Below are 25,329 nucleotides of genomic sequence, written 5' to 3'. Positions count from 1 at the left end.
TCCTCTCCCTGTCCATGTGGTGGTCATCTATCGCCCACCTACCTCAACTCATCCCCCTTCTGCCTTTCTCTCTCACTTTGAATCCTGGCTCTCTTTCTTTCTCTCTTCAGACTCCCTGTTCTTAAACTTTGGGACTTCAAAGACCACATTGATGACCCCTCTTTATCTTGGGCCTCCCGCTTTCTCTCTCTAACCTCTTCTTTTATTTATTTATAAAATATTTTACCAGGAAGTAATACATTGAGAGTTACCTCTCTTTTTCAAGTATGTATGTTTTGGCCTTCAACAGTGGACTGCAGCCAGCACACACAAGGATGACCACTACCTAGACCTGATTTCTCCATTTCCCCCTTTCCTCTCTCTGACCATCACCTCATCTCATTTTCTCTCTCTCGTTTCTCCCCTTCTCCACCTCCATCTACCCCTCGTTTATGCAAGGACCTGCGCTCTATTAACCTACCAGCTTTTCATTCCACTTTACGCTTCTCCCACTCCTCTTTCAGCCCTGCTCCAGACCCTGACAACCTGGTCAGGAACTACAACTTTGTCCTATCTTCCTCTCTTTATCTACATATCCCGCTTTCTCTTTGCCATTCTCGCCCTTCAGACCATGGCTAAATTCCCACAAGTGCATGCTGCGATCCTCCACTCGTTCCTCTGAACGCCTCTGGAGGAAACCTCACACACTCGCAAACTTCCTTCACTACAAATTTATGATATCCTGTTTCAACTCTGTCCTCTCTCAGGCTAAACAAACCTAATTTTCTTTACTAATTAGCACACACGTCTAACCCACGACAACTCTTCTCTGTCTTTGAGCCCCTACACAGACCACCATCAGCTGCCTCTTCTTCCTCCTCCAGCTCACCTCAGGACTTTGCTGACTATTTCAAGGAAAAGGTGGAATCCATACGTCAGGACAATTCCTCTGTTTCCTCCTCCCATCCTACACCTCTTCCTAACTCTCCTCCTACAGTTCTTGACTTTTTCTCTGCTGTCATAGAGGCGGATGCGTCACTGCTGTTCTCTTCTTCCTCTACCACTTGCACCCTTGACTCAATTCCCTTCCATCTCCTAAAACCTCTAGCTCCTACACACACTTTTAACTACTCCCACTAATCTGGTACCTTTCCCTCCTCCTTCAAACATACAACAGTCATACCATTTCTAAAAAAACCCAGCAAGCTTGACCCTACTTGTCTTTCTAAATATCGGCCTTCCTCCTTCCTGCCTTTTGCCTCTAAACTCCTTGCATTTCTTATATTCTCTCGCTTGCTCCATTTTCTACAAATATATTCTCTCCTAGACCTTCTATAATCTGGCTTCCACACTGCTCACTCCATTGAAACAGCCCTCATGAAAATAACTAATGACCTCCATGCTCACAAATAGAGAGATCATTACACTCTGCTCATATTACTCGACCTCTCTGAAGCATTTGATACTGTGGACCATCCTCTTCTTCACATTCTCCATACTTTTGGTATTTGTAATAAAGCTCTATCCTGGATCTCCTGTTACCTCTCCCATCGTACTTTCAGTGTCTCTTCTGCTAACACCTCCTCCTCCTCCATAGATCTCTCTGTGGGGGTGCCGCAGGGTTCTGTCCTGGGACCTCTCCTCTTATTTCTGTACACACTCTCTCAAGGTGACCTAATTACATCTTGAGTTCAGATATAACCTCTGCTGATGACACACAAATTTACTTTTCAACCCCTGATCTTACACCTCCTGTACAGACCAAAGTTTCTGAATATCTCGCTGCGATATCATCATGGATGGTCCTCCACCGATTTAAACTCAACATGGCAAAAACAGAGCTCCTCAAATTTCAACCCAAACCTGACTCCACTACCTCCTTCCACCTTACTGTCGGAATTCCTGTCATACACCCAGTAGCGCAAGCACGCTGGGGTCACACTCTACTCCTCTCTCACATTCTCCTCTCATAATCATAGTAGATGAGGTTGAAAAAAGACTTCCGTTCAACCTATGCTAAATTTAGACAACAGATATTTTATCATATATCTATACTTATTGATCCAGAGGAAGGCAAACAAAAAACCCCAGAGTCATATCATCCAATGATATCTCATAAGGGAAAAATAAATTCCTTCCAGATACCAAGAATTGGCAGGGAATGAAACCCAAAAGCGCACCGAGGGTCAAGATTTAATTAAAACATGTTAGTAGTAGTAACAATAAAAACTTACATATAAGGGTAAGTACATCCAGTATTCAGGTGCAGAGGAAACAGTCCTGGTGGTGTCCTGGGCATAAAGAGATGGTGCAGAGGCTTACAAGGTGGACCCTTGTAAGCCTCTGCACCATCTCTTTATGCCCAGGACACCACCAGGACTGTTTCCTCTGCACCTGAATACTGGATGTACTTACCCTTATATGTAAGTTTTTATTGTTACTACTACTAACATGTTTTAATTAAATCTTGACCCTCGGTGCGCTTTTGTGTTTCATTCCCTGCTATTGCCCGCGTTTGGAGCCATCCTGCAACGGGACCTGTGGAGGAGGGGTGCCTTCACACCACATCAGCTGCAAGAGGGAAGAGTTGATCCACTACGAGATCTTGTTAGGAAGCAAGAGCGCGGTTTGATTTTCTTATCTTTGGCAATCAGATTAATCCCATGATCAACATCCTTCCCATGTATACTTATTTGGTATATCCCTGTATACCTTTCCTACCAAAAAAGACGGCCAACCTTTTTTTGAACAAATCAATTGTATCTGCCATCACAGTCTCCATGGGTAATGAATTCCACATTTTAACTGCCCTTACTGTAAAGAGCCCTGTCCTTTGTTGCTGGGGAAATCTCCTTTCCTCCAACCTTAAGGGATGCCCCAGTGTCCTTTGTATTGCCCTTGGGATGAATAGTTCTTTTGAAAGCTCATTGTAATTGTCCCCGAATATATTTGTATATAGTTATCATATCCCCTCTTAGACGCCTCTTTTCTAATGTAAATAAATCTAATTTAGCTTGTCTCTCATAAGTTAGATTGTCCATCCCCTTTATTAATTTGGTGGCTCTTCTCTGCACTCTCTCTAGTTCCATAATGTATTTTCTGAGGATTGGTGCCCAAAATTGTACTCCATATTCAAGGTGTGGTCTAACTAATGCTTTGTAAAGGGGCATAATTATGTTTACTTCCCTTCCATCCATTGCCCGTTTGATGCAAGATAAGATCTTGTTTGCCTTTGCAGCTACTGCATGACTTTGGGCACTATTGCTAAGCCTGCTGTCTACAAGCACTCCTAAATCCTTCTCCATCAAGGATTCCCCCAATTTATCCCCATTTAATGTGTAATGTGCCTGTGACAGGGTGAATAAAACGTCACCAGCCCTATGCCTGACAGACCTACAGTATGTGTAGGTCTGCAGTGCAGCAGTGACGAGGTTAACTTTCAGCTGAGAGGTCTGGTTAATCAGTCTGATCCCAGCTGCCTCATCAAGGAGCTTTAAAACCCCCAGGCTGTACACACATGCAGGCTGTCTGATCAAGAGAGAGTACTTAAATGCTGAAGTAAGATTACTGCTATAAGGTCTGTCTTCAAAATACAATTTTGATGAACTTTTGTGTACTGTTCCGCTGGAATCTAAACAGCCCCTGTTGGGAAAGGGCAAGCCCTGCTTAGGACTTAATTTCTGTTTTGTATGCTGAAAAGAAGCCGTATTGTTTTTGTGTGCTGTATTTTTTTAAGGGTCAATAAATAAGCCTTTGCAAGAAACCCACGTGTGGTTGCATGTAACCTGCAACAGTGCCTTTTTTTATTCTTGCATCCCAAATGCATAATCTTACTGCTGCGGCAGCTTTTATTCTTACTAATAACTGGCATGTTCCTGGAATGTGACACTTTTCACCCGGAGCATGCCGGGCTCCTTTTGCTTTCCCAGCCAGGGGTCATGCCCGGCTGACGCGCGGTTGATGTGTTAATTAATAATGGTTCAGGATTTACTAGGCTGCAATGCTTCGCGTGTCCGCCAGATGGCATAAATTCATGAATTGTAATGCAGTATATATATATACTGTATAACAACAACCCCTATAACCCCTAACATACAGTACTGTACACATACAGTACTGTATATGCACATCAATGATACAGTAGGCCGGCGGGGGTGAGATGTGTTTGCAGCAGAGAGAGAACCGCTGCTCTCTCTGCGCAAACATCGGCACATTCAAAATTATTTAAAATTCATTTTTATTCATAGTGTAGATGTGCAGGGGGTCTCCGGAGCTGAACCGCGTTTGTTTCAGATCGGGGGACCCACTGCTCCCCGAGATACAGGCCCCTTTATGAGGTGCCGGTATCCCTCTGCGTTTAAAGGTCCCGATCACGTGACCACGGCCTGTAAAGCAAGCAGAGGGATACCGGCACCCCCTAAGGGGCCTGTATCTCGGTGAGCAGGGGGTCCCCGGACCTAAAACCACAGCGGTTCTGCTCCGGAGACCCTCTGCACATGTACAGTATAAATAAAACACACACATCAATAAAGAATCGTTCTTTACCTTAGCGGCTATGTGCTATGGTAATGAAGCAGCATTTCTGTATTTTAATAATATTGTACAGTGAGCAGGGGGTTCCCTGAGCCAGAAATTAATGCTCAGGGACCCCCTGCTCCTGCACAATATTATTAAAAATACAGAAATGCTGCTTCATTACCATAGCGTATAGCCGCTAAGGCAATGAAGGGGTTAACCCACCGTGCCCGCTTTATTGTGGATAGCGGGGGTGGGTGAGGGGGGTATTTGGCCCTTGGTGTGAGTTTAGGACTTGCGGGGGGGTTGCGGGTGCACTTAACCCCTTCACGGCCGTAGCAGTTAATACCGCTACGGTCATGAAGGGGTTAAGCCCTCCCGCTACCCCCCGCAAGCCCTAAACAGCCACCGTTGGGGCTAATACCCCATTCACCCACCCCCACTACCCACAATAAAAAATAATCACACACAGCAGCCGCCAAAAAATAAATAAATAAATCTAAATAAATAAATAAATGACTATAAATAAATACATTTGAAATACATTTTTATTTATAGTGTAGATGTGCAGGGGGTCTCGGGAGCTGAACCTCGTTGGTTTGAGGTCCGGGGACCCCCTGCTCCCCGAGATACAGCCCCCTTTATGAGGTGCCGGTATCCCTCTGCGTTTAAAGGTCCCGATCACGTGACCGCGGCCTGTAAAGCAAGCAGAGGGATACCGGCACCCCCTAAAGGGGCCTGTATGTCGGGGAGCAGGGGGTCCCCGGACCTGAAACCAACGCTGTTCAGCTCCGGAGACCCTCTGCAGATGTACAGTATGAATAAAAAACATATATAAATAAACACTCGTTCCTTACCTTAGCGGCTATGTGCTATGGTAATGAAGCAGCATTTCTGTATTTTAATAATATTGTACAGTGAGCAGGGGGTTCCCTGAGCCAGAAATTAATGCTCAGGGACCCCCTGCTCCTGCACAATATTATTAAAAATACAGAAATGCTGCTTCATTACCTTAGCTGATAGCCGCTAAGGCAATGAAGGCAGAATAGCATGTTTATTGGGGACATTTGATTTGCCCCCAATAAACATTGCAATAAACAACATACAGTACACCCCCTGTGTATTTAAAATACATAAACAATAAATACATGACATACATATTTTTATTGTGTGTTTTAAACCTGCCTGCCTTCACTGTAATCTATGTAAAATCCCCTCCCCCTATTGTGTGTTTTAAACCTCCTGCCTTCACTGTAATCTATGTAAAACCCCCTCCCCCTATTGTGTGTGAAGCTTCCCTGCCTTCACTGTAACCTATGTAAAAAACCCTCCCCCTATTGTGTCTGCTAAGCTTCCCTGCTTTGACTAATCTGTGTAAGCCCCCCTCCCCCTATTGTGTCAGTAAAATCTGCCTGGCCTGTGTTTCTGTGAGTGCAGTGTACTGTATGTAAATGTGGGGAGGGGAATCCTGTGTAAATAACCACACCAACACCCACTACCCACGGTCCCTCCGCTGCTTGCTGCAAAACAGAGACAAAAATTAAAACATACAAAGTAATGTCCCCTAACCCCTTAATCACCATAGCGGTTATTAACCTCTACAGTCATTAAGGGGTTAACCCACCCTCACCCACCACTCGGGACGCCTACATACCCTCCCACACTAACCCCCCCACCCGTGAGGCCTAATCACCCACCCACTACCCACAAGGGAGGCCTACCCACATACCGTTGGGGAAACACCCCCACCCCACCCCCAGTACCCATAATAAAAACAATACACAGCCCCACAATAAACATCATTCTATTTATTAAATACATTACCCACCCCCTGTGCCCCCCCCATAAATACAAGATTTATTCTTTTACATACAAGGTTCATAACGCAGCCCCACGCGAGTCCCCGGTGGGCTGGCGGGGCACCTGGACAGACCTACAGTTTACCAGCAGCCCTTTTTACACAGGTTCTGGAGGCCTGCTGGTGGATCCCGCCAGCACCATGGCCCCCAGGTGGTCTCCTTGGGTCACCGTGGGCCACAATTGGGTCCCCACGGTAGGCCCGCGGATGTCTGGAAGCCCCGGGTCAGACCCACAGGTGTCTGCGGGGCCTCAGGTGGTTCCCTCGGGGGTCTGGGGAACTCACGGGTGCTCACTACGGGTCCGCGGTGCCCCCACAGAAGTGGGACCACACATCATCATCCCCGCACCTACGGGTCGGCGTTGCCCCCACAGAAGTGGGACCACAGCTTCATCCCCGCATGTGTCACCCGTGGAACCACCAGCCTGATACCCTTGGGATACCCGAGGATACCCACAGGTGGTCTCCAGAGGTCCCACGCAGAACCACAGAACCAACCCTGAATGTAAAAAAAATAAACCTGGCCTATACATTCAATACATACATCCTCCCCCCCAACACCTACAGTACAATAATGTGCAAAATAACTATTATCCAGATATGGATAATAGATTAATTGCCCATTATTAAAAACATTAACTAGCATATACAAATAAATAAAGTACTACTGACCTCATCAATACGAAGTGTCCGTCGCCAGCAAAATCCTTGTCTTGCCCACAACATACATAGCAAATACAAAGCCAATACATTGCAATTACATTCAGATATCAATTAACCCCTTAAACACCTTATCAGATAATAACCGCAAAGCTTTCAATGACGTCACATCCTTTTTCCCCCCAAGCCTCTGTCACATGGTACTAGCGCCAATCAGAGTAGGGATGGAGTTCCCACGCTCTGATTGGCTACCATACCATGTGAGGGCGGCCATGTGTCTTTTCATGACGTCATCTTAAAGGCAATTGAAGCAAAGCCATTCTGATTGGCTGTGCTGTCATTGCCTTTAAGTGACGTCATCATATTTTTTTTTGTCGGCCAAAACACATGGTTTTCACGGTCCAATCAGGACCGTGGGAACCATGACGAAAAATGTGACATCATAGGCCTTTAAAAGCCTATGTCGTCTCATTTTGAAGCCAGACGCCGCGGAGGAAGGACCTCCAGGCAAGAAAGAAGACCAGGGCGTGGCCGCAGATGGGGAGAAGACCCCGCCCCGCTGGAAGGAGATAGAAGAAAGAAGAATACAGATGTAGATGGATTACAAGTAGAAGACCCGTGGATTGATTTGGATTTTTAGTTTAATGTTTATTATTTTATGGTTTTTTATTTTATGGGTTCCTGATCGTGGATTGGTTCGTGAGTAAGCTGCGCAACGGGAGTCAGTGAGGCCAAGTAATGGTAAGTGAACTAAAGAAATGTATTTTATTTAACTTGTTAATATTTTCAAAAGGTTTTTTAACATGTGTATTTTTTTTTTTTGTGGTATATCATTTCTTGCCACTGTATGTATGTATGTATATATGTCTAGAGAGATATATACATACAGGGTAAGAAATGATGTTGTTTTAAAAGCTTGATTTGATGTGTTTTAAATTAATTTGTCTATGCTGCTATTCATTCTTGTGAGTTTAAAGTATTTTAAAATTAGATAGATGTATTCCTTGGTATTGTATTGTGTGTTTGAGGGAGGTCAGGGCTAGCCTTGGTTTTAAAGGTTGTATTTTGCTTTTCTGCTCTATTTTCTGCTCCAGGCGTGAATTAGTTCATTGTTTCATTGTTCGTGATGGAGTGTGAATTGTTTAGGGATGTAAATAATGATTGCTAATTGATTTTTGTTTACTTGGTTGATTCATTTGCAGAATGTATATGGTGCATAGATTTTATGCATCATATATATTGGAATGTGAGGTGTTTCATTGGCTTTTCATTGGTTTGTGATGATATAGATTGTGAGATCAGTTAGGATTATTAAAGGAAATTGATTTTAATGTAGTGTCTGTATGGAGAAGTGTTTGGTTGTAGGACAGAATGCTTTTGATAACCCTTCTACATTTATTTGTATATTGGTTCATCGTGTGTATATATACTCTGTACCCGATACCCACCCTTCACCCATGAATTTGTACAGTGGCTTCATCATGCAACTATATATATATATATATACTGTATATATATATATATATATACAGATATATATATATATATATATATATATATATATATATATATATATATATCTGTATATATATGTATATATATATATATATATATATACACAGTATATATATATATATATAGTTGCATGATGAAGCCACTGTACAAATTCATGGGTGAAGGGTGGGTATGGGGCCACTGTGGCTTAACCCCTTAATCACCTTTGCAGTTATTATCTGATAAGGTGTTTAAGGGGTTAATTGATATCTGAATGTAATTGCAATGTATTGGCTTTGTATTTGCTATGTATGTTGTGGGCAAGACAAGGATTTTGCTGGCGACGGACACTTCGTATTGATGAGGTCAGTAGTACTTTATTTATTTGTATATGCTAGTTAATGTTTTTAATAATGGGCAATTAATCTATTATCCATATCTGGATAATAGTTATTTTGCACATTATTGTACTGTAGGTGTTGGGGGGGAGGGTGTATGTATTGAATGTATAGGCCAGGTTTATTTTTTTTACATTCAGGGTTGGTTCCGTGGTTCTGCGTGGGACCTCTGGAGACCACCTGTGGGTATCCTCGGGTATCCCAAGGGTATCAGGCTGGTGGTTCCACGGGTGACACATGCGGGGATGATGATGTGTGGTCCCACTTCTGTGGGGGCACCGCCGACCCGTAGGTGCAGGGATGATGATGTGTGGTCCCACTTCTGTGGGGGCACCGCGGACCCGTAGTGAGCACCCGTGAGTTCCCCAGACCCCCGAGGGAACCACCTGAGGCCCCGCAGACACCTGTGGGTCTGACCCGGGGCTTCCAGACATCCGCGGGCCTACCGTGGGGACCCAATTGTGGCCCACGGTGACCCAAGGAGACCACCTGGGGGCCATGGTGCTGGCGGGATCCACCAGCAGGCCTCCAGAACCTGTGTAAAAAGGGCTGCTGGTAAACTGTAGGTCTGTCCAGGTGCCCCGCCAGCCCACCGGGGACTCGCGTGGGGCTACGTTATGAACCTTGTATGTAAAAGAATAAATCTTGTATTTATGGGGGGGGGGCACAGGGGGTGGGTAATGTATTTAATAAATAGAATGATGTTTATTGTGGGGCTGTGTATTGTTTTTATTGTGGGTACTGGGGGTGGGGTGGGGGTGTTTCCCCAACGGTATGTGGGTAGGCCTCCCTTGTGGGTAGTGGGTGGGTGATTAGGCCTCACGGGTGGGGGGGTTAGTGTGGGAGGGTATGTAGGCGTCCCGAGTGGTGGATGAGGGTGGGTTAACCCCTTAATGACTGTAGAGGTTAATAACCGCTATGGTGATTAAGGGGTTAGGGGACATTACTTTGTATGTTTTAATTTTTGTCTCTGTTTTGCAGCAAACAGCGGAGGGGCCGTGGGTAGTGGGTGTTGGTGTGGTTATTTACACAGGATTCCCCTCCCCACATTTACATACAGTACACTGCACTCACAGAAACACAGGCCAGGCAGATTTTACTGACACAATAGGGGGAGGGGGGCTTACACAGATTAGTCAAAGCAGGGAAGCTTAGCAGACACAATAGGGGGAGGGTTTTTTACATAGGTTACAGTGAAGGCAGGGAGGCTTCACACACTATAGGGGGAGGGGTTTTTACATAGATTACAGTGAAGGCAGGAGGTTTAAAACACACAATAGGGGGAGGGTTTTTTACATAGATTACAGTGAAGGCAGGCAGGTTTAAAACACACAATAAAAATATGTATGTCATGTATTTATTGTTTATGTATTTTAAATACACAGGGGGTGTACTGTATGTTGTTTATTGCAATGTTTATTGGGGGCAAATCAAATGTCCCCAATAAACATGCTATTCTGCCTTCATTGCCTTAGCGGCTATCAGCTAAGGTAATGAAGCAGCATTTCTGTATTTTTAATAATATTGTGCAGGAGCAGGGGGTCCCTGAGCATTAATTTCTGGCTCAGGGAACCCCCTGCTCACTGTACAATATTATTAAAATACAGAAATGCTGCTACATTACCATAGCACATAGCCGCTAAGGTAAGGAACGAGTGTTTATTTATATATGTTTTTTATTCATACTGTACATGTGCAGAGGGTCTCCGGAGCTGAACAGCGTTGGTTTCAGGTCCGGGGACCCCCTGCTCCCCGAGATACAGGCCCCTTTAGGGGGTGCCGGTATCCCTCTGCTTGCTTTACAGGCCGCGGTCACGTGATCGGGACCTTTAAACGCAGAGGGATACCGGCACCTCATAAAGGGGGCTGTATCTCGGGGAGCAGGGGGTCCCCGGACCTGAAACCAATGAGGTTCAGCTCCCGAGACCCCCTGCACATCTACACTATAAATAAATATGTATTTTAAATGTATATATTTATATTTATTTATTTATATTTATTTATTTTTTGGCGGCTGCTGTGTGTGAGTTTTTTTTTTTTGTGGGTAGTGGAGGTGGGTGAAGGGGGTATTAGCCCCAACGGTGGCTGTTTAGGGCTTGCGGGGGGTAGCGGGAGGGCTTAACCCCTTCATGACCGTAGCGGTATTAACTGCTACGGCCGTGAAGGGGTTAAGTGCACCCGCAACCCCCCCGCAAGTCCTAAACTCACATCAAGGGCCAAATACCCCCCTCACCCAACCCCGCTACCCACAATAAAGCGAGCACGGTGGGTTAACCCCTTCATTGCCTTAGCGGCTATACGCTATGGTAATGAAGCAGCATTTCTGTATTTTTAATAATATTGTGCAGGAGCAGGGGGTCCCTGAGCATTAATTTCTGGCTCAGGGAACCCCCTGAACACTGTACAGTATTATTAAAATACAGAAATGCTGCTTCGTTACCATAGCACATAGCCGCTAAGGTAAAGAACGAGTGTTTATTTATATATGTTTTTTATTCACAGTGTAGATGTGCAGAGGGTCTCCGGAGCAGAACCGCTGTGGTTTTAGGTCCGGGGACCCCCTGCTCCCCGAGATACAGGCCCCTTTAGGGGGTGCCGGTATCCCTCTGCTTGGTTTACAGGCCGCGGTCACGTGATCGGGACCTTTAAACGCAGAGGGATACTGGCACCTCATAAAGGGGGCTGTATCTCGGGGAGCAGGGGGTCCCCCGACCTGAAACCAACAAGGTTCAGCTCCGGAGACCCCCTGTACATGTACACTATGAATAAAAATGTACAGTACTGTATATTAGGGGTTATAGGGGACGGCTTTAAAGACAACAGCTCGCAAACGCCCCCATGCGTTTTTACACGGCATTGCAGTATTGCAGCCAGCGGGAATAAAATGCTTAAATCACAGCCGCGAATATAACGCTATATACCCCGGGAGAAAACGACACAAAACCGCACATCACCGGGGTCCTCTGAAATTCGCGGAGCTAGCCAAGTAAGAATAAAGTTGGTCGCCAGTGTACATTTATCTGTATTAACTTCATCTGCCATATACCTGCCCACGTTTCCAGTCTCTCCAAGTCCTTCTGAAGAGAAATTAAATCCTGCTCTGATTCTCTTACCTTACACAATTTAGTATCATCAGCAAAAATGGAGACTTCGCTCTCGATGCCAACCTCAAGATCATGAATAAACAAGTTAAAAAGCAGGGGTCCCAGTACCGATCCCTGAGGTACTCCACTCACGACTTTAGCCCAACCTGAAATTTCCATTTATGACAACTCTCTGTTGTCTGTCCTTTAACCAGTTTTCAATCCAGATGCATACATTATTACTGATTCCACTTTGCTTTATTTTGTACACCAACTCTTGTGTGGAACCATTATTCAGAACGTATCTTAAATCTGTCGCTTTTTCCTCCGCAATATTACAAAGATACGCTTTTTCAAATGTTGCTCGACTGCTAAAACTTTGACTCAGGCCCTTATTCTCTCCTGTCTCGATTACTGTAACCTCCTGCTGTCCGGCCATCCTGCCTCTCGTCTGTCTCCCCTACAATCTATCCTAAACGCTGCTGCCAGAATCACTCTACTCTTTCCTAAATCTGTTTTAGCGTCTCCCCTGCTGAAATCACTCTCCTGGCTTCCTATCAAATCCCACATCTCACACTCAATTATCATCCTTACATTTAAAGCTTTACACTCTTCTGCCCCTCCCTACATCTCATCCCTATTTTCTCGTTATGCATCATCCCGACTCTTGCATTCCGCTCAAGGATGTTTTCTCTCTACCCCTTTGTATCTAAAGCCCTCTCCCGCCTTAAAGCTCTTACTGACTGCCCCACACCTCTGGAATGCCCTTCCCCTCAATACCCGACTATCCACCTTTAAGACCCACCTTAAGACACACTTGCTTAAAGAAGCATACGAGTAGCACCGTAGATAATACTAGACACATGATACATAAAGCTTGGCCCCCTGCAGCCGCACTAACCAGAATCTCCTCCTACTGCCTCTGTACGTTCTTCCTAACCAATTAGATTGTAAGCTCTTCGGAGAAGGACTCCTTTTCCTAAATGTTACTGTTAGGTTTGAAACACTTCTTCCCATTATGTGTTATTTATATTATTTGTTATTTATATGATTGTCATGCGCATGACTACTGTGAAGCGCTTTGTACATTAATTGTGCTATTTAAATAAAGACATACATACATCTCTCCCTCCTCGCCCCATCTCTTCTCCCCCACCCATCTCGCCTCCCCCCTCCTCTCTCAAATCTACCCCAGCTCCTGCACCCACTCCTCCCTCTGTAAAAACACCCTGTCCTGCTGAGCCCTCCACATCGGGGCCCTTGAGCGACAGGTCCCCCTTAGACCGTAGGAGAGGTCGCTGCCCCTGTTCGGGCAGCGACTTCTGGACTCGTCCCCCAAAAACAAGGAGAAAAGAAAAACTGCTACCCTGGTAAAGCCACCCTCTGTTGTTGCTGTCTCCCCACAAGAACACCCTATCCCCAATATAAATTCCTTACATGGTGCAGGGGAGCGGGAGGAAACTCCTGCTGGGGAGACAGTAGCACCCTCTAATGGGGAACTGCTCCCAAGGAATAGGACGTTCAAGACCAATAGGGGGGTGGCTAAGGACGAGGAGGGTGAACATCACTATGTTCACCCGTTAAAGACTGCTAAGTGAAAAAAGACATCTGTTCTGCACAGGGTGGTCTTGTCCGGCCCACTGGTTAAGTCCAGCCAGGGAGGTCTGGACCTCACCCCAGATCCCCAAAAGGGTGTGACCGTAGGGTCAGGGGATCTAGTGAGAGGGGAAAGGGAGGTACCCCAAGTTTCAGGGGTGGGAAGCCAGAGTGCTATACAGCATGAGGCCCTGCCCCTGGACATGGGGGTAACTTCCACTACCCCTCTCAATTGGAAGATAGTCCCCGGAGACTTGTGTTTGGATGGCTCTACCATACCGGATGCAGCTGCCCTATCGGACTCGGGGGTCAGCCAAGATCCCCCTCTGGTTGTGCCATCTTCAGAAATTGGGCTGACCCCCATGTATGACTCCGGGAGTGGGATTAAGGGGGTGGTTGGTGGTATGGGGGTTGGTGGTATGGGGGATGGTGCAGGGGAGGCAGATATGAGGAAGGGTGTTGTGGCGAGCGCCCCAAATAATAATTGGGGAGCCATCTGAGGTGGGCCCTTTCTGTGGGGAGTCTCAGTTGGGCTCTCTGCAGAAGGCGCCCACTGGGCTGGACCCTCCCCATTGAGTGATCACTGAGGAGTCTTCCAACGATTGCAGCAGGTCCCTGCGATATCTCATCTACCCAGGTGGCGGTGGAGGAAGCGATGAAGGCACTGCATGCCTCTGTGGCCCCCAAGGTAACTCAGGTGGCCACATCCTCCACCCAAACACCACCAGCCCATGAACATTCTACCCCCGAGTCACAAGTAGAGGGTACGATGGATCTCCCCGTGAAAACACCAAAGCGGTGGCCCATTCTAAGGCTGAGGAAATTGATTCCCGCAGGGAACGGCAGGGGTTATGAGATCCTCAGCCAAGAGAAGCCCGGGGAGTGGGGGCTCAATGAGAGGGAGTCCTCTGGCACCAGAGCGAGTGGACTCCTTGACCCCCGTTATCCCCGCCCAGAAACTAACGTAGTTCCTCGAAAGTACCATCTACGGGCAGAGAAGTATGAAGGTGCAGTTGGCCCTCGAGAGGTGGAAGAATGCCTCACTCATTATCCACTCTCTCATGAAATATATGAGGGCCAACCATAGGGCAGGTAGACTTCTTGCCCCCCCCCCCCCCCCCATTTTGTAATATCTCGCGGGGGAGCAAAACTCTCAAGTATCTGGGAGCCTACCTGTCTACTGCGGAGAACCCGGCTCCAAAAAACTTGATCTTGAAGAACGGTTAATCGCTCTTCTGGGGGCGTGGGTGTATCTGTCAAAAATGCTTTCCCTCAAGGGAAGGACTCGGGTGATCAACCAGCTGGTGGTCTGTCAGCTCGGGCACTGGCTGAGAGCCATGGGTCCAACCCCTGAATTTGTAAGCAAGATCCAGAGGAAGTTACTGGATACTTTCTCTAGATGGGGAAGCATTGGGTCTCTGTTGATATTACGTGCCTCCCACTGGGGGAGGGTGGACAGTGTCCGCTCACAGATAAACACTTTCTGCTTCCACTACCTGCAGCAATACCAATTCGCAGATCAGTGGTGCAAGCTGGCAAACGCTTTCTTTCGCCAGCTGCTCAATATGGGGTATGACCTGCAACTGTTTATTATCAAGCCAGAGGGGTTAGGTAGATACCTCTTAGTGCTGCCGGCGTGCGTATTACTGGGACCTACTAAGGGCCTGCAGCCAGGTATACGTAACCAGGAAAGGAAAGGTGGCGGTCGGGATTGATTTCGTCGCCGAACCCCTGTTGTTTAATCGGCATTGGGGGCTCGGATTTTGGATTCACCCTATACCCACCACGAAACTAATCCTTGCACAAGTGATCAGCATCAGGAATCTCAGGAATCTCCTGACTACGAGCGACGGGATTGAGGCATTTGTGCTCGCGCATCGTGTGGGTTTGCCTACTGCCCGCGTCCCTCGCCGTCTGATCCAGGAAATTTAAGATGCTGACTCATGCACCTTCATCAAGGGGGTATTGCATACCGGACAGTTCTGCCCATCTTTCACCACCCTGATACCATCTGGAGGCGGGTACTACATGAAAACGAGGGCGAGACGCCCCGGTGGAGGGAACTCTATTCAGATTTGGTTCCCCGCCCCACCATGGATCTGAGTTGAAGAGTCCTCCATGGTGCACTGAGCACGGGAGAGTACTTGGCCCACTTCATGGACTCCCGCACCACCTGCCCCTTTTGTGCCGAGCTGGAGTCTGTGTATCATATTTATTTTAGCTGCGCCAGACTGCAGCCCCTCTTATCACCTTGAGGGGCCTTCTCCTGCAGTTCGGCTGCACTTTTTCCTCCACCTTTTTATTTTTGAGTGCCCAGTGTCATGGAATCAAAAGCCTACGGACCTCCTCACCAACCTGCTCCTGGCATTGGCTAAGCTAGCCATATATAAGACCAGGAAGCAGCGTTTGGGAGGGGAGGTACCAATGAACATCATGGCCATGTTCCCGGTTCTGGTGCACTCCTGTATCCAGGCAGAGTACACTTGCGCAGAGTCTACTGGGATGGTTTCAGAATTTGCCTCCCAGTGGGCGTCAGGCGGGGTGCTCTGCTTGGTATCCCCCACTTTGGATTATTTTATAATAACCCTTCATTTTTAGTGCAGTTTATTTTCTTTACAGTGCACTTGTTATTGGTTTAATTTTATATTTGTTTGGCTGGTTTTTCTATTATACTGGTAGTAACGAAGCAGAATTGCTGTGCAACTGATTGGCCGACGTATCAGAAAAAAAAAGACCACTTCTCCCCCTCCACCACCCCCAGTGCTTCTGGACTTACCCTCTTTCTTGGAAGCCTTGCTCTTCTTGTTATTCTCCTTCCCCTTGTCCACTGGCTTCTCAATCATGGACTTAACTGTCTTCTGGGACTTTAGCGACTGTTTGAACGTTTTCATGGCGGATGGGGCACGAGCTTTGCTGCTCTCTTCCGATGCCCTGTGAAGGTTACAGAGGCAGTTACTTCACAGAGCGGCCCTGTAATCACTCTACCACTTTAATTCTAAGTTATAACATAATTACTAGCTTAACCCTCTAACACAGGGGTCTCCAAACTCAGACCTCAAGGGCCACCAAAAGGCTAGCTTTTTAGGATATCCTGGCTTCAGCACAGGTGGCTCAATCATTGGCTCAATTGAAGACTGAAGAACAAATAGGTAGCGCTATATCCTAATGAGCAGGCAGCCCGTGATATATCCCTGAATCCCAGTCAGGTATTGAACAGTACAAAAAATATATATCAATAGCGCTCTGCACTAGTATAGTATAAACATACAATATATAGTAATAAAAATATACAACCAGTGGCGTGGATGTTTCTCCTGGGAATGGATTCTCCACATGTGATAGGTGAACATGTAAGGAAAAAATCACAACATAGTGTAATACTGTTAGGCATACATACAAACATATAACATAAGACGGACGCTGAGAACAACAGGTGACCAATTACAAACACATTTAATAAAGTATATCATTAAAATTACATAAAATACATAAAATAGAAACTGATAGGACACTCCAACTCAGGTGGGGGTACCTGCTTACCGAAAGTAAGAAGGTATCAGGCAGTGGATATTTAAGAGTATCCCCTCTATGGATGGCTGCTGCTGCACCGAACTGCTGGGCTCACACGTGTATCCTCCTCCGTGGATGGTGCTTGCTCCCTCTGTTTGTGGCATCCGCCTCTGTGTGCTGTGGACACGGAAGATTCTCGTGTCTGCCGGGGGATAGTAGTTCCTTCCTGCTCGGCTACTGGAAGCGCGCCAAAAACCGACTCGGTGGTGAATCCTGTCCCCCTTGGAACTTGCTAGCTGATGCCCGCAGGCTGTCGAATCCGGGCGTATATCCATCCGCGTTTGCACCAGCTCCGTTTGGCGCGCTTCCAGTAGCCGAGCAGGAAGGAACTACTATCCCCCGGCAGACACGAGAATCTTCCGTGTCCACAGCACACAGAGGCGGATGCCACAAACAGAGGGAGCAAGCACCATCCACGGAGGAGGATACACGTGTGAGCCCAGCAGTTCGGTGCAGCAGCAGCCATCCATAGAGGGGATACTCTTAAATATCCACTGCCTGATACCTTCTTACATTCGGTAAGCAGGTACCCCCACCTGAGTTGGAGTGTCCTATCAGTTTCTATTTTATGTATTTTATGTAATTTTAATGATATACTTTATTAAATGTGTTTGTAATTGGTCACCTGTTGTTCTCAGCGTCCGTCTTATGTTATATGTTTGTATGTATGCCTAACAGTATTACACTATGTTGTGATTTTTTCCTTACATGTTCACCTATCACATGTGGAGAATCCATTCCCAGGAGAAACATCCACGCCACTGGTTGTATATTTTCAATTGAAGACTGAGCCACTGATTGAGCCACCTGTGCTGAAGCAGAGATATCCATAAAACTTGGCCAGTTGGTGGCCCTAGAGGACAGAGTTTGGAGACCCCCGTGCTCTAACAGACTAAATGAAGTTGGAACTGCAGAAAAGCTGAGTTTATAGAAGAAAGGATAGTCAAACAGACTGCACTTGCAATCTGAAAGCATCTTTGCACAAATCAGATATATTTAAATCGTTAAGTGAATAAGAAGCAGATTCTGACAAAGCAGGAAGTCGATACCACTAAACACTGCAGCATACATTTATTTGCTAAATTAATTCCTGTGTGAAAAATGGAGACATAAAATGATTTGTTAAGGACTCGGGGCAGGAAAACCCTGACACCCTTATTTGCAGTACTGTACAGCTCAAGCTTGGATCTGTGCTGCACGTTAAATGTAAGAGTCCATGAACACAATGACAAATGTGATTTTAGTGCATTATTGATTAACTATGTTTTGTTATATAGGAAAACAACAGAAAAATATTAAATGTAGTGGTCATTATATACTGTACAGGCATACCCCGGATTAAGGACACTCACTTTAAGGACACTCGCGAGTAAGGACATATCACTCAATATGCAAATGGCAGCTCGCGCATGCGCCTGTCAGCACGTCCTTAACAGCAATACCGGCTCCCTACCTGTACCGAAGCTGTGCGCAAGTGGGGAGACTATAGAGCCTGTTACAAATGCGTTATTTACATCAGTTATGCACGTATGTGATGATTGCAGTACAGTACATGCATCGATAAGTGGAAAAAAGGTAGTGCTTCACTTTAAGTACATTTTCACTTTACATACATGCTCTGGACCCATTGCATATGTTAATGCGGGGTATGCCTGTATACTGTAGGATTTCCTTTTGTAGAACATTTAATGAACGCAACTACTGATAAACTGATGGGGAGCATTAGCATTTTGGTCATAAATGTGATTCCATGAGACGACAAAATAAAAAAGTTGAGGAATACTACTGTAGACTATGCTTTATAATTGCTTTGTTTACCTGAGGAGGACTGAAAAGTCATCGTGAAAATCGAAGGACCCATTGAGAAGCCCCAGCGTGCCATTCTGCTGTATTTCATTGCGGTATTTATCTCTGAATTCTCTGTGAACATCGTCTATCAATTTATCCACATACGTCAGTGTTAGGATCTTCTGATATCCAACCTATATAGCACAGAAAAGCAATGGAAGGGTCATTCAAAAGCCACGTTGTGGAGAAGCACTTAGTGGACAGGAATAGAATTTATGGTATGTAGAAAGCTTTGCCCTCTATATACTTCAAAAGAAGGGAAACAGACATAATATGTCACCCTGATTCCAGGACCTCAAATCCCTTCTATTTGTCCCTTTTTACCCTGCTGTAGAAGGAACTGACCTCATAAGTTATAGTTGCATTGTGCTTGTGCTACTGACTATCGTGGAAAGAATACACTCAATTGTACCTTTGTGAGCGTAACCTAATATCACTATATGAAGGATGGGAAAGACTTGATTAAGCAATGATCTACTGTCACGGGAGACCGATTTTATTGTACACCTTTTGCCAGGGTCATATATTGACCAAAACAAATATAATGAAATAAATTTACATTTATTCACAGAAATAGGCATACACACGATGCACAAAATACAGACGAGAAGACACACTTACTTAGGGACTGGGGTCGAAAACTAGACTTTCCTAGCTGCTGAGCACTCTAAATCAGAGTTTTTCCCTTGACCAGGAGTTAGTACCAAACGTCCTGGAACTAAAATTGGCTTGCAATCCCAATCGCGACTGCTACGTTCGTTTGTGAGAACTTGGTCGCAAAAAGCTGGACTTAGAATATTTTCCGGGCAGACTTTTCTGAAGCCGGTACTATGCTATTCGCGCAAAATCCCTTTCAATAAGCCCGCCCGTGTTTCTGGCAGCGAGAATCTCTCGTTTGATTGGCTTAGGGGTTTCTTATAGTATTTTGGAGTTCATTCACAAAATACTATAGCCAATCAGAGTGTGGACACTTTCTCTCCAGCCAATCAGAGCGATGCCGGTCTTGAAAGCCGGGTAAGCGGGAAATCTGAATCTGCCAAGGGACATGCGCAAGTTTGTCACCTTAGTCCCATGCTATTCAGATGTCACCCCCTGGGTCAGGGGCCTTCAGGTCTGGTAGGACAAATGGCAGCCCGGACAACTGCCATTCATCCCAGGACGTGGGTACTTGAGCCCTTCTCGGTTACTCAAATGGTCTTCACACCCCTGGCATCCTCTGCTGGCTTTCATCTCCGATGTGCAGCAGACTTACTGGCACCAACTTGGTAGCCTGTCAGGACATTGGTTCTGAAAGTCCCAGCTCATTTACTGTGCACAACAGTACATTTTATATTAAACACAATGTTAATAAAAATATACTTTTATATGTCCTAAGTCTCTGGGTATGGGGAATAGAAAGCTGCACTTTATTTTCTACTAGCCTTTATTACCCAAACACTATCTAAGGGACTTGGACTGGACTCTAAGAGTACCCTCACAACCATGGTTGGAGTACTCATGAAGCCCTATATAGGTGCTGGGCTACCTGGGCTTTAACTGGGTATCCCCCTTAACCTATGGACCCCATATAGTTGCAGGGACACTTTGTATTCCTTTGCCCCATTTACCTTTCTGGGCTGTGCTGAAGCAGGGAACCCTAGCGGTGAGTCGCGCAAGCGGTTTTAAGGGGAGATATTGCCGGGACAATGTGTCAAAATGTATCCAGGAATCAGACCTGATTCCCGGGTACATTTTTTGGGGAACCAGAAACTCTGGACCCCGACTAGCTTGGCATATTCTGACAACAATTCCTTAGCAAAACCTCTCTTGAAACTAATTGTCACGTTGGAACAGAACTTATTAACCCAAAATACTGGGAACTGTTTGGAGCAAGACCGCGATAAAAAAAACCTGTAAGTTTATTTCTTTTCAGAACAACACACACAGTAAAACGAATAACATGGGATAAAAACACTTACAAGATGGTGTAGGGCGAAATATCCCGACGCAGGGATAGCAGTTCACCCTTGAACTCAGGACATCATGAACAGCAATCACAGGAACGAAATACCAGGTCACACTGGTAGCAGTTCGTTCCTCAGGATTAGATCTTCACAGGATTCAACAACAACCCAGGGATGAGTCTGCAGGCACCTTATAAAGCTAAGGGACCTGGTTTTTAACATGAGCCTCATTGGATTGGCAATGAATTATCTTGCACCTATCAGACATTGCCAAGTCACGTGGGAGAGCTGATTTAACCCTCCTCTGACAGCTCCAGACATGCACAGGGGGCATTGAACTAGCCCCCACTTAGAAAACAGAGCCAAATTCTCTGTAGTCCGCAAGTCTTTCTGACGTGTCAGGGGACTGTCAAAGCTTTGTCTCAGGGTGTCACCTTTGACAAGCGAAATGGTTATCACCTACTGAGACCCGGTCTGCATATTCAATGGGGTGAGTCATAGCCCCTTTGATCAGCATATTGTCTCACCTCTGGTGTTAGGCCCAGGACATAGTGCACTCAGCGTCGCTGAGGCGGGCTGAGCCGCGCTGAACAGATGCACAAAGCCCCTGCATCTGTTATCAGCGCGGCAATAGTTTCCCCCTCCGCATGCGCCCTGATGCGTGCTGAGGAGGAGAAACTCTTCCGAGAGCGGCAATTTGAAATTTGCCGGCTCGGGGAAGCGGAGGAGCGGTCACGTGACCGCTCCCATCCAATGGGGCTGCAGCCGGTCCTACACCGGCAGCACAGAGGTCTGTGTGTGTGTAGAGGGGGAGGGGGGAGCGGGTGATGTGTCCCCCTTCTGCCCCGATCCCTGTCTCCCTTCTGCCCCGATCCGTGTCTCCCTTCTGCCCCGATCCCTGTCCCCCTTCTGCCCCGATCCCTGTCCCCCTTCTGCCCCGATCCCTGTCCCCCTTCTGCCCCGACCCCTGTCCCCCTTCTGCCCCGATCCCTGTCCCCCTTCTGCCCCGATCCCTGTCCCCCTTCTGCCCCGATCCCTGTCCCCCTTCTGCCCCGATCCCTGTCCCCCTTCTGCCCCGATCCCTGTCCCCCTTCTGCCCCGATCGCTCTCCCTTCTGCCACGATCCCTGTCTCCCTTCTGCCCCGATTCCTGTCCCCCTTCTGCCCTGATCGCTGTCTCCCTTCTGCCCCGTTCCGTCTCCTGTGTGTGTGTGTGTGCATGTGCATGTATGTGTGTGTGTGTGTGTGTGTGTCTGTGTGTGCATGTGTGTGTGTGTGTGTGTGTGCATTGTGTGTGTGTGTGTGTGTGTGTGTGTGTGTGTGCATTGTGTGTGTGTGTATGTGTATGCATGTGTGTGTGCATGTTTGTGTGTGCATGTGTGCGTGTATGTGTGTATGTGTATGCATGTGTGTATGTGTATGCATGTGTGCGTGTGCGCTATGTGTGTGTGAGTGCTATGTGTGTGTGCGCGTGTGTGTGTGTGTGTGTGTGTGTGTGTGTATGTGTATGCATGTGTGTGTGTGCATGTGTGTGTGTGAATGTGTATGCATGTGTGTGTGTGCATGTGTATGTGTGCATGTGCATATGTGTGTGCATGTGTGTATGTATATGTGTGTGTGTGTATGTGTATGCATGTGCATGTGTGCGTGTATGCATGTGTATGCATGTGTGTGTATGTGCATGCATGTGTGTGTGCGTGCGTGTGCATGTGTGCGTGCGCGCGTGAATATATTTATCAAAGTTGCACAATGTTAATAAATAATTTATTCTCACAACATGTCTTTTCTTAAATTTTTTAAAATATTATATAACACACACACACACACACACACACACACACACACACACACACACACACACACACACACACACACACACACACACACACACACACACACACACACACACACGTTCCCCAGTGACACACAAACACACAGACCACTTCAAAGTGACACACACACACTGACAGCTACCAAGTGACACACACAGTGATACCCGCCTCCCAAGCGCGCTTGCTGTCTCCTCTGTCAGGACAGCAAAAAGCTCCTGGTAGAGTGAGCAGCAGCAAGCGAGAGAGAGCAGCAGCACCTAAGCGCTTACTATGTCCAAGGCCTTACTTATACACAGGGGTCGGGAAGTGTAGGTCTCACAAAAGAAATGTAAGTGTCCTTCCTTGCATACACTTAACCCATCAAAGCTCCATTTGGGGAGCTCTGCCCTATATTATAACTTATAGCAAAAACATTGACAAGTTCTAAAATACATTTTCCAGTGAAGGAATCGCGTTTTAGGGCAGGGAACACAGGATTATACACATAATACAAACTCTTCCCTCCCAAGATGATCTGGGGACACGCCGTTTAAAACTCATTGCAGCTGGTAAATTCAGCTGCAATCTGGGACAAAAACAGATGGTGAAGGGGAATGCAAGTTATTACACACAGGTTACACATTGACACCTTCAGTCCTAACACTATTTAGGGACTCAATCGGCACACTCATACCCTAGTAATCACTGCTCGCTGGCATCCCTGGAAAGGCAAAAACATACACATTCTGTATTGTCGCACAATACACTATTCACATGTACAGTTGCGGGGCTCAAGAGCTGACACTCTTGAACCCCAATACATGGATCAGAGGTAACCAAAACAGGGCTGGACCTTTAGTAAGAGCTTGGGCCCCAGCTCAGTGCACAGCAGAATGTGCAGGCAAAGGCTATGTTAGAGCAGCATAGGGTCCTGTTCACGGATAAGCCAAGCAGGGCACATATTACTAACAAGTTGGTGCCAGTGAGTCTGCTGGACATTGGAGATGAAAGCCACCAGAGGATGGCAGAGGTGTGAAGACGATTTGGATAACCGGGAAAAGCTCAAGTACCCATGTCCTGGGACGAATGGCAGTCATCCAGGCTGCCATTTGTCCTACCAGACCTGGAGGAATCTGACACAGCAGGTGGCATCTGAATAGCAAGGGACTAAGGTGGCAAACATGCGCATGACCCTTGGCAGATTCAAATTCCACGCTTACCCGGCGATCCAGACCGGCATCGCTCTGATTCGCTGGAGAGAAAGTTCCCACGCTCTGATTGGCTTGAGTATTTTGTGAATGAACTCCAAAATACTATAAGACCAAGCTAGTGGAATGGAGTGGGCTACCTGCAATAACAGCTGCCTATACTCCCTGGGTACCACTAACTGTCGCCTACCAGTCCACACTATCTGGAGCAGTTCTGGATTCTACTGAATCATGCTCCCTATGCAAGAGTCCATGGTGCCAAAGAAACCGGTCCGACCCACTCTCAGAGGCAGACTCGGATGCCTGATGTCTCGTGCCCTCTAAGCCAGGATCAGACTAAACTGTGCCCCCAGCTCCGGCCACTCTCCCTCAGTTACTAAGTCTGGTAATGGGGAAACATGCAAAGGGAAGTCAGTACAGTGTTGCGACTCTGTCTGGCTTACCTGCCTGGTCTCCTCAGAGACCTCTGGAGCGGTTGGTCACAAATACAGGTGGACGGTGAGATCCTCAAGTGGCAGGGGTACCACAGGTTCCCCTGCCTGGGCAAAAGCCCTGCTGTTGCTCCATGTAAATCGCTGCAACTTGAGCAGTTTCCTCAGCAAATGAACAAATAGGATGCCCTAGGTCGTTCCCGAGCAGCAACTCAGTATCCAACACAGGTAAAAACACCCAAATTTGATTCTGCTGTCTCCTAATCACACCTTAAGTGTCCATTTGACTACATTCAACTTGTAACACCTAGACAGGACTACACCCTGCTTAAAAAATTACCAATAGTTTAAATGGGCGTAACATCAGCTGGTTGGGCTGAAATTAATTCAGTCCTGTGATTTGTAAGACCTATATAACTAGAGACACACTGGGGAAGCAGCAATGCAGGGGCAAGCAGCATTCATTTAAAGTAGCATGTTTTAAGTAGAATACAGTGTGGAGTTCAACAGGAGTGAAACAAGTGGACAACACTTACTGGCCTTGATTCCTGGATTTTGAACGGCACTGGAAAGGAAGACATTATCTATCCCAGACTGTGTTTCTCGGCAATAAACTATTGCTGCACTGCCGCCACTACTGTTTTTATTTGCTTTTACCTCACTTCTTTTCAAAATACGCACCTCCTTCTACCAGCCTCATTATGTCTGTAACTCTATTCATATATCTCCATCTCTCCTTCCTTCGCCACTTCTTAGTTCACATGAACTCCTTTCTAACCTGCGTCCTCTCACACCACACAGCTATATCCCCTGCACTAAAATAAATCAAAGTCACAAATCAGCCTCTCACATTCTCCTTCTATCCATGCTTCTCCTCCTCGCCTCTAGGGATATCCCTCCCAATCCTGGTCCCTGCCTTATTTCTGTATGCTCCCG

At 46.6% G+C, this 25,329-nt stretch overlaps 1 protein-coding gene across 1 annotated transcript in view; it reads right to left on the bottom strand.

Moving 5' to 3' along the window:
• SRPRA (SRP receptor subunit alpha) overlaps positions 1-25,329 on the bottom strand; it is a 169,989-nt gene that overhangs the window by 74,356 nt on the left and 70,304 nt on the right. Inside the window, exons 3-4 of the mRNA XM_075603303.1 lie at positions 18,972-19,135; positions 16,360-16,514 (exon numbers count right to left, since the gene is read on the bottom strand). Coding sequence (XP_075459418.1) covers positions 16,360-16,514; positions 18,972-19,135 — 319 coding nt within the window. The remainder of the gene's footprint in view (positions 1-16,359; positions 16,515-18,971; positions 19,136-25,329) is intronic.

This window comes from Ascaphus truei, chromosome 6, assembly GCF_040206685.1.
Source record: "Ascaphus truei isolate aAscTru1 chromosome 6, aAscTru1.hap1, whole genome shotgun sequence".
Lineage (NCBI taxonomy): Eukaryota > Metazoa > Chordata > Amphibia > Anura > Ascaphidae > Ascaphus > Ascaphus truei.
This window is presented reverse-complemented; position numbering and strand designations above follow the sequence as displayed.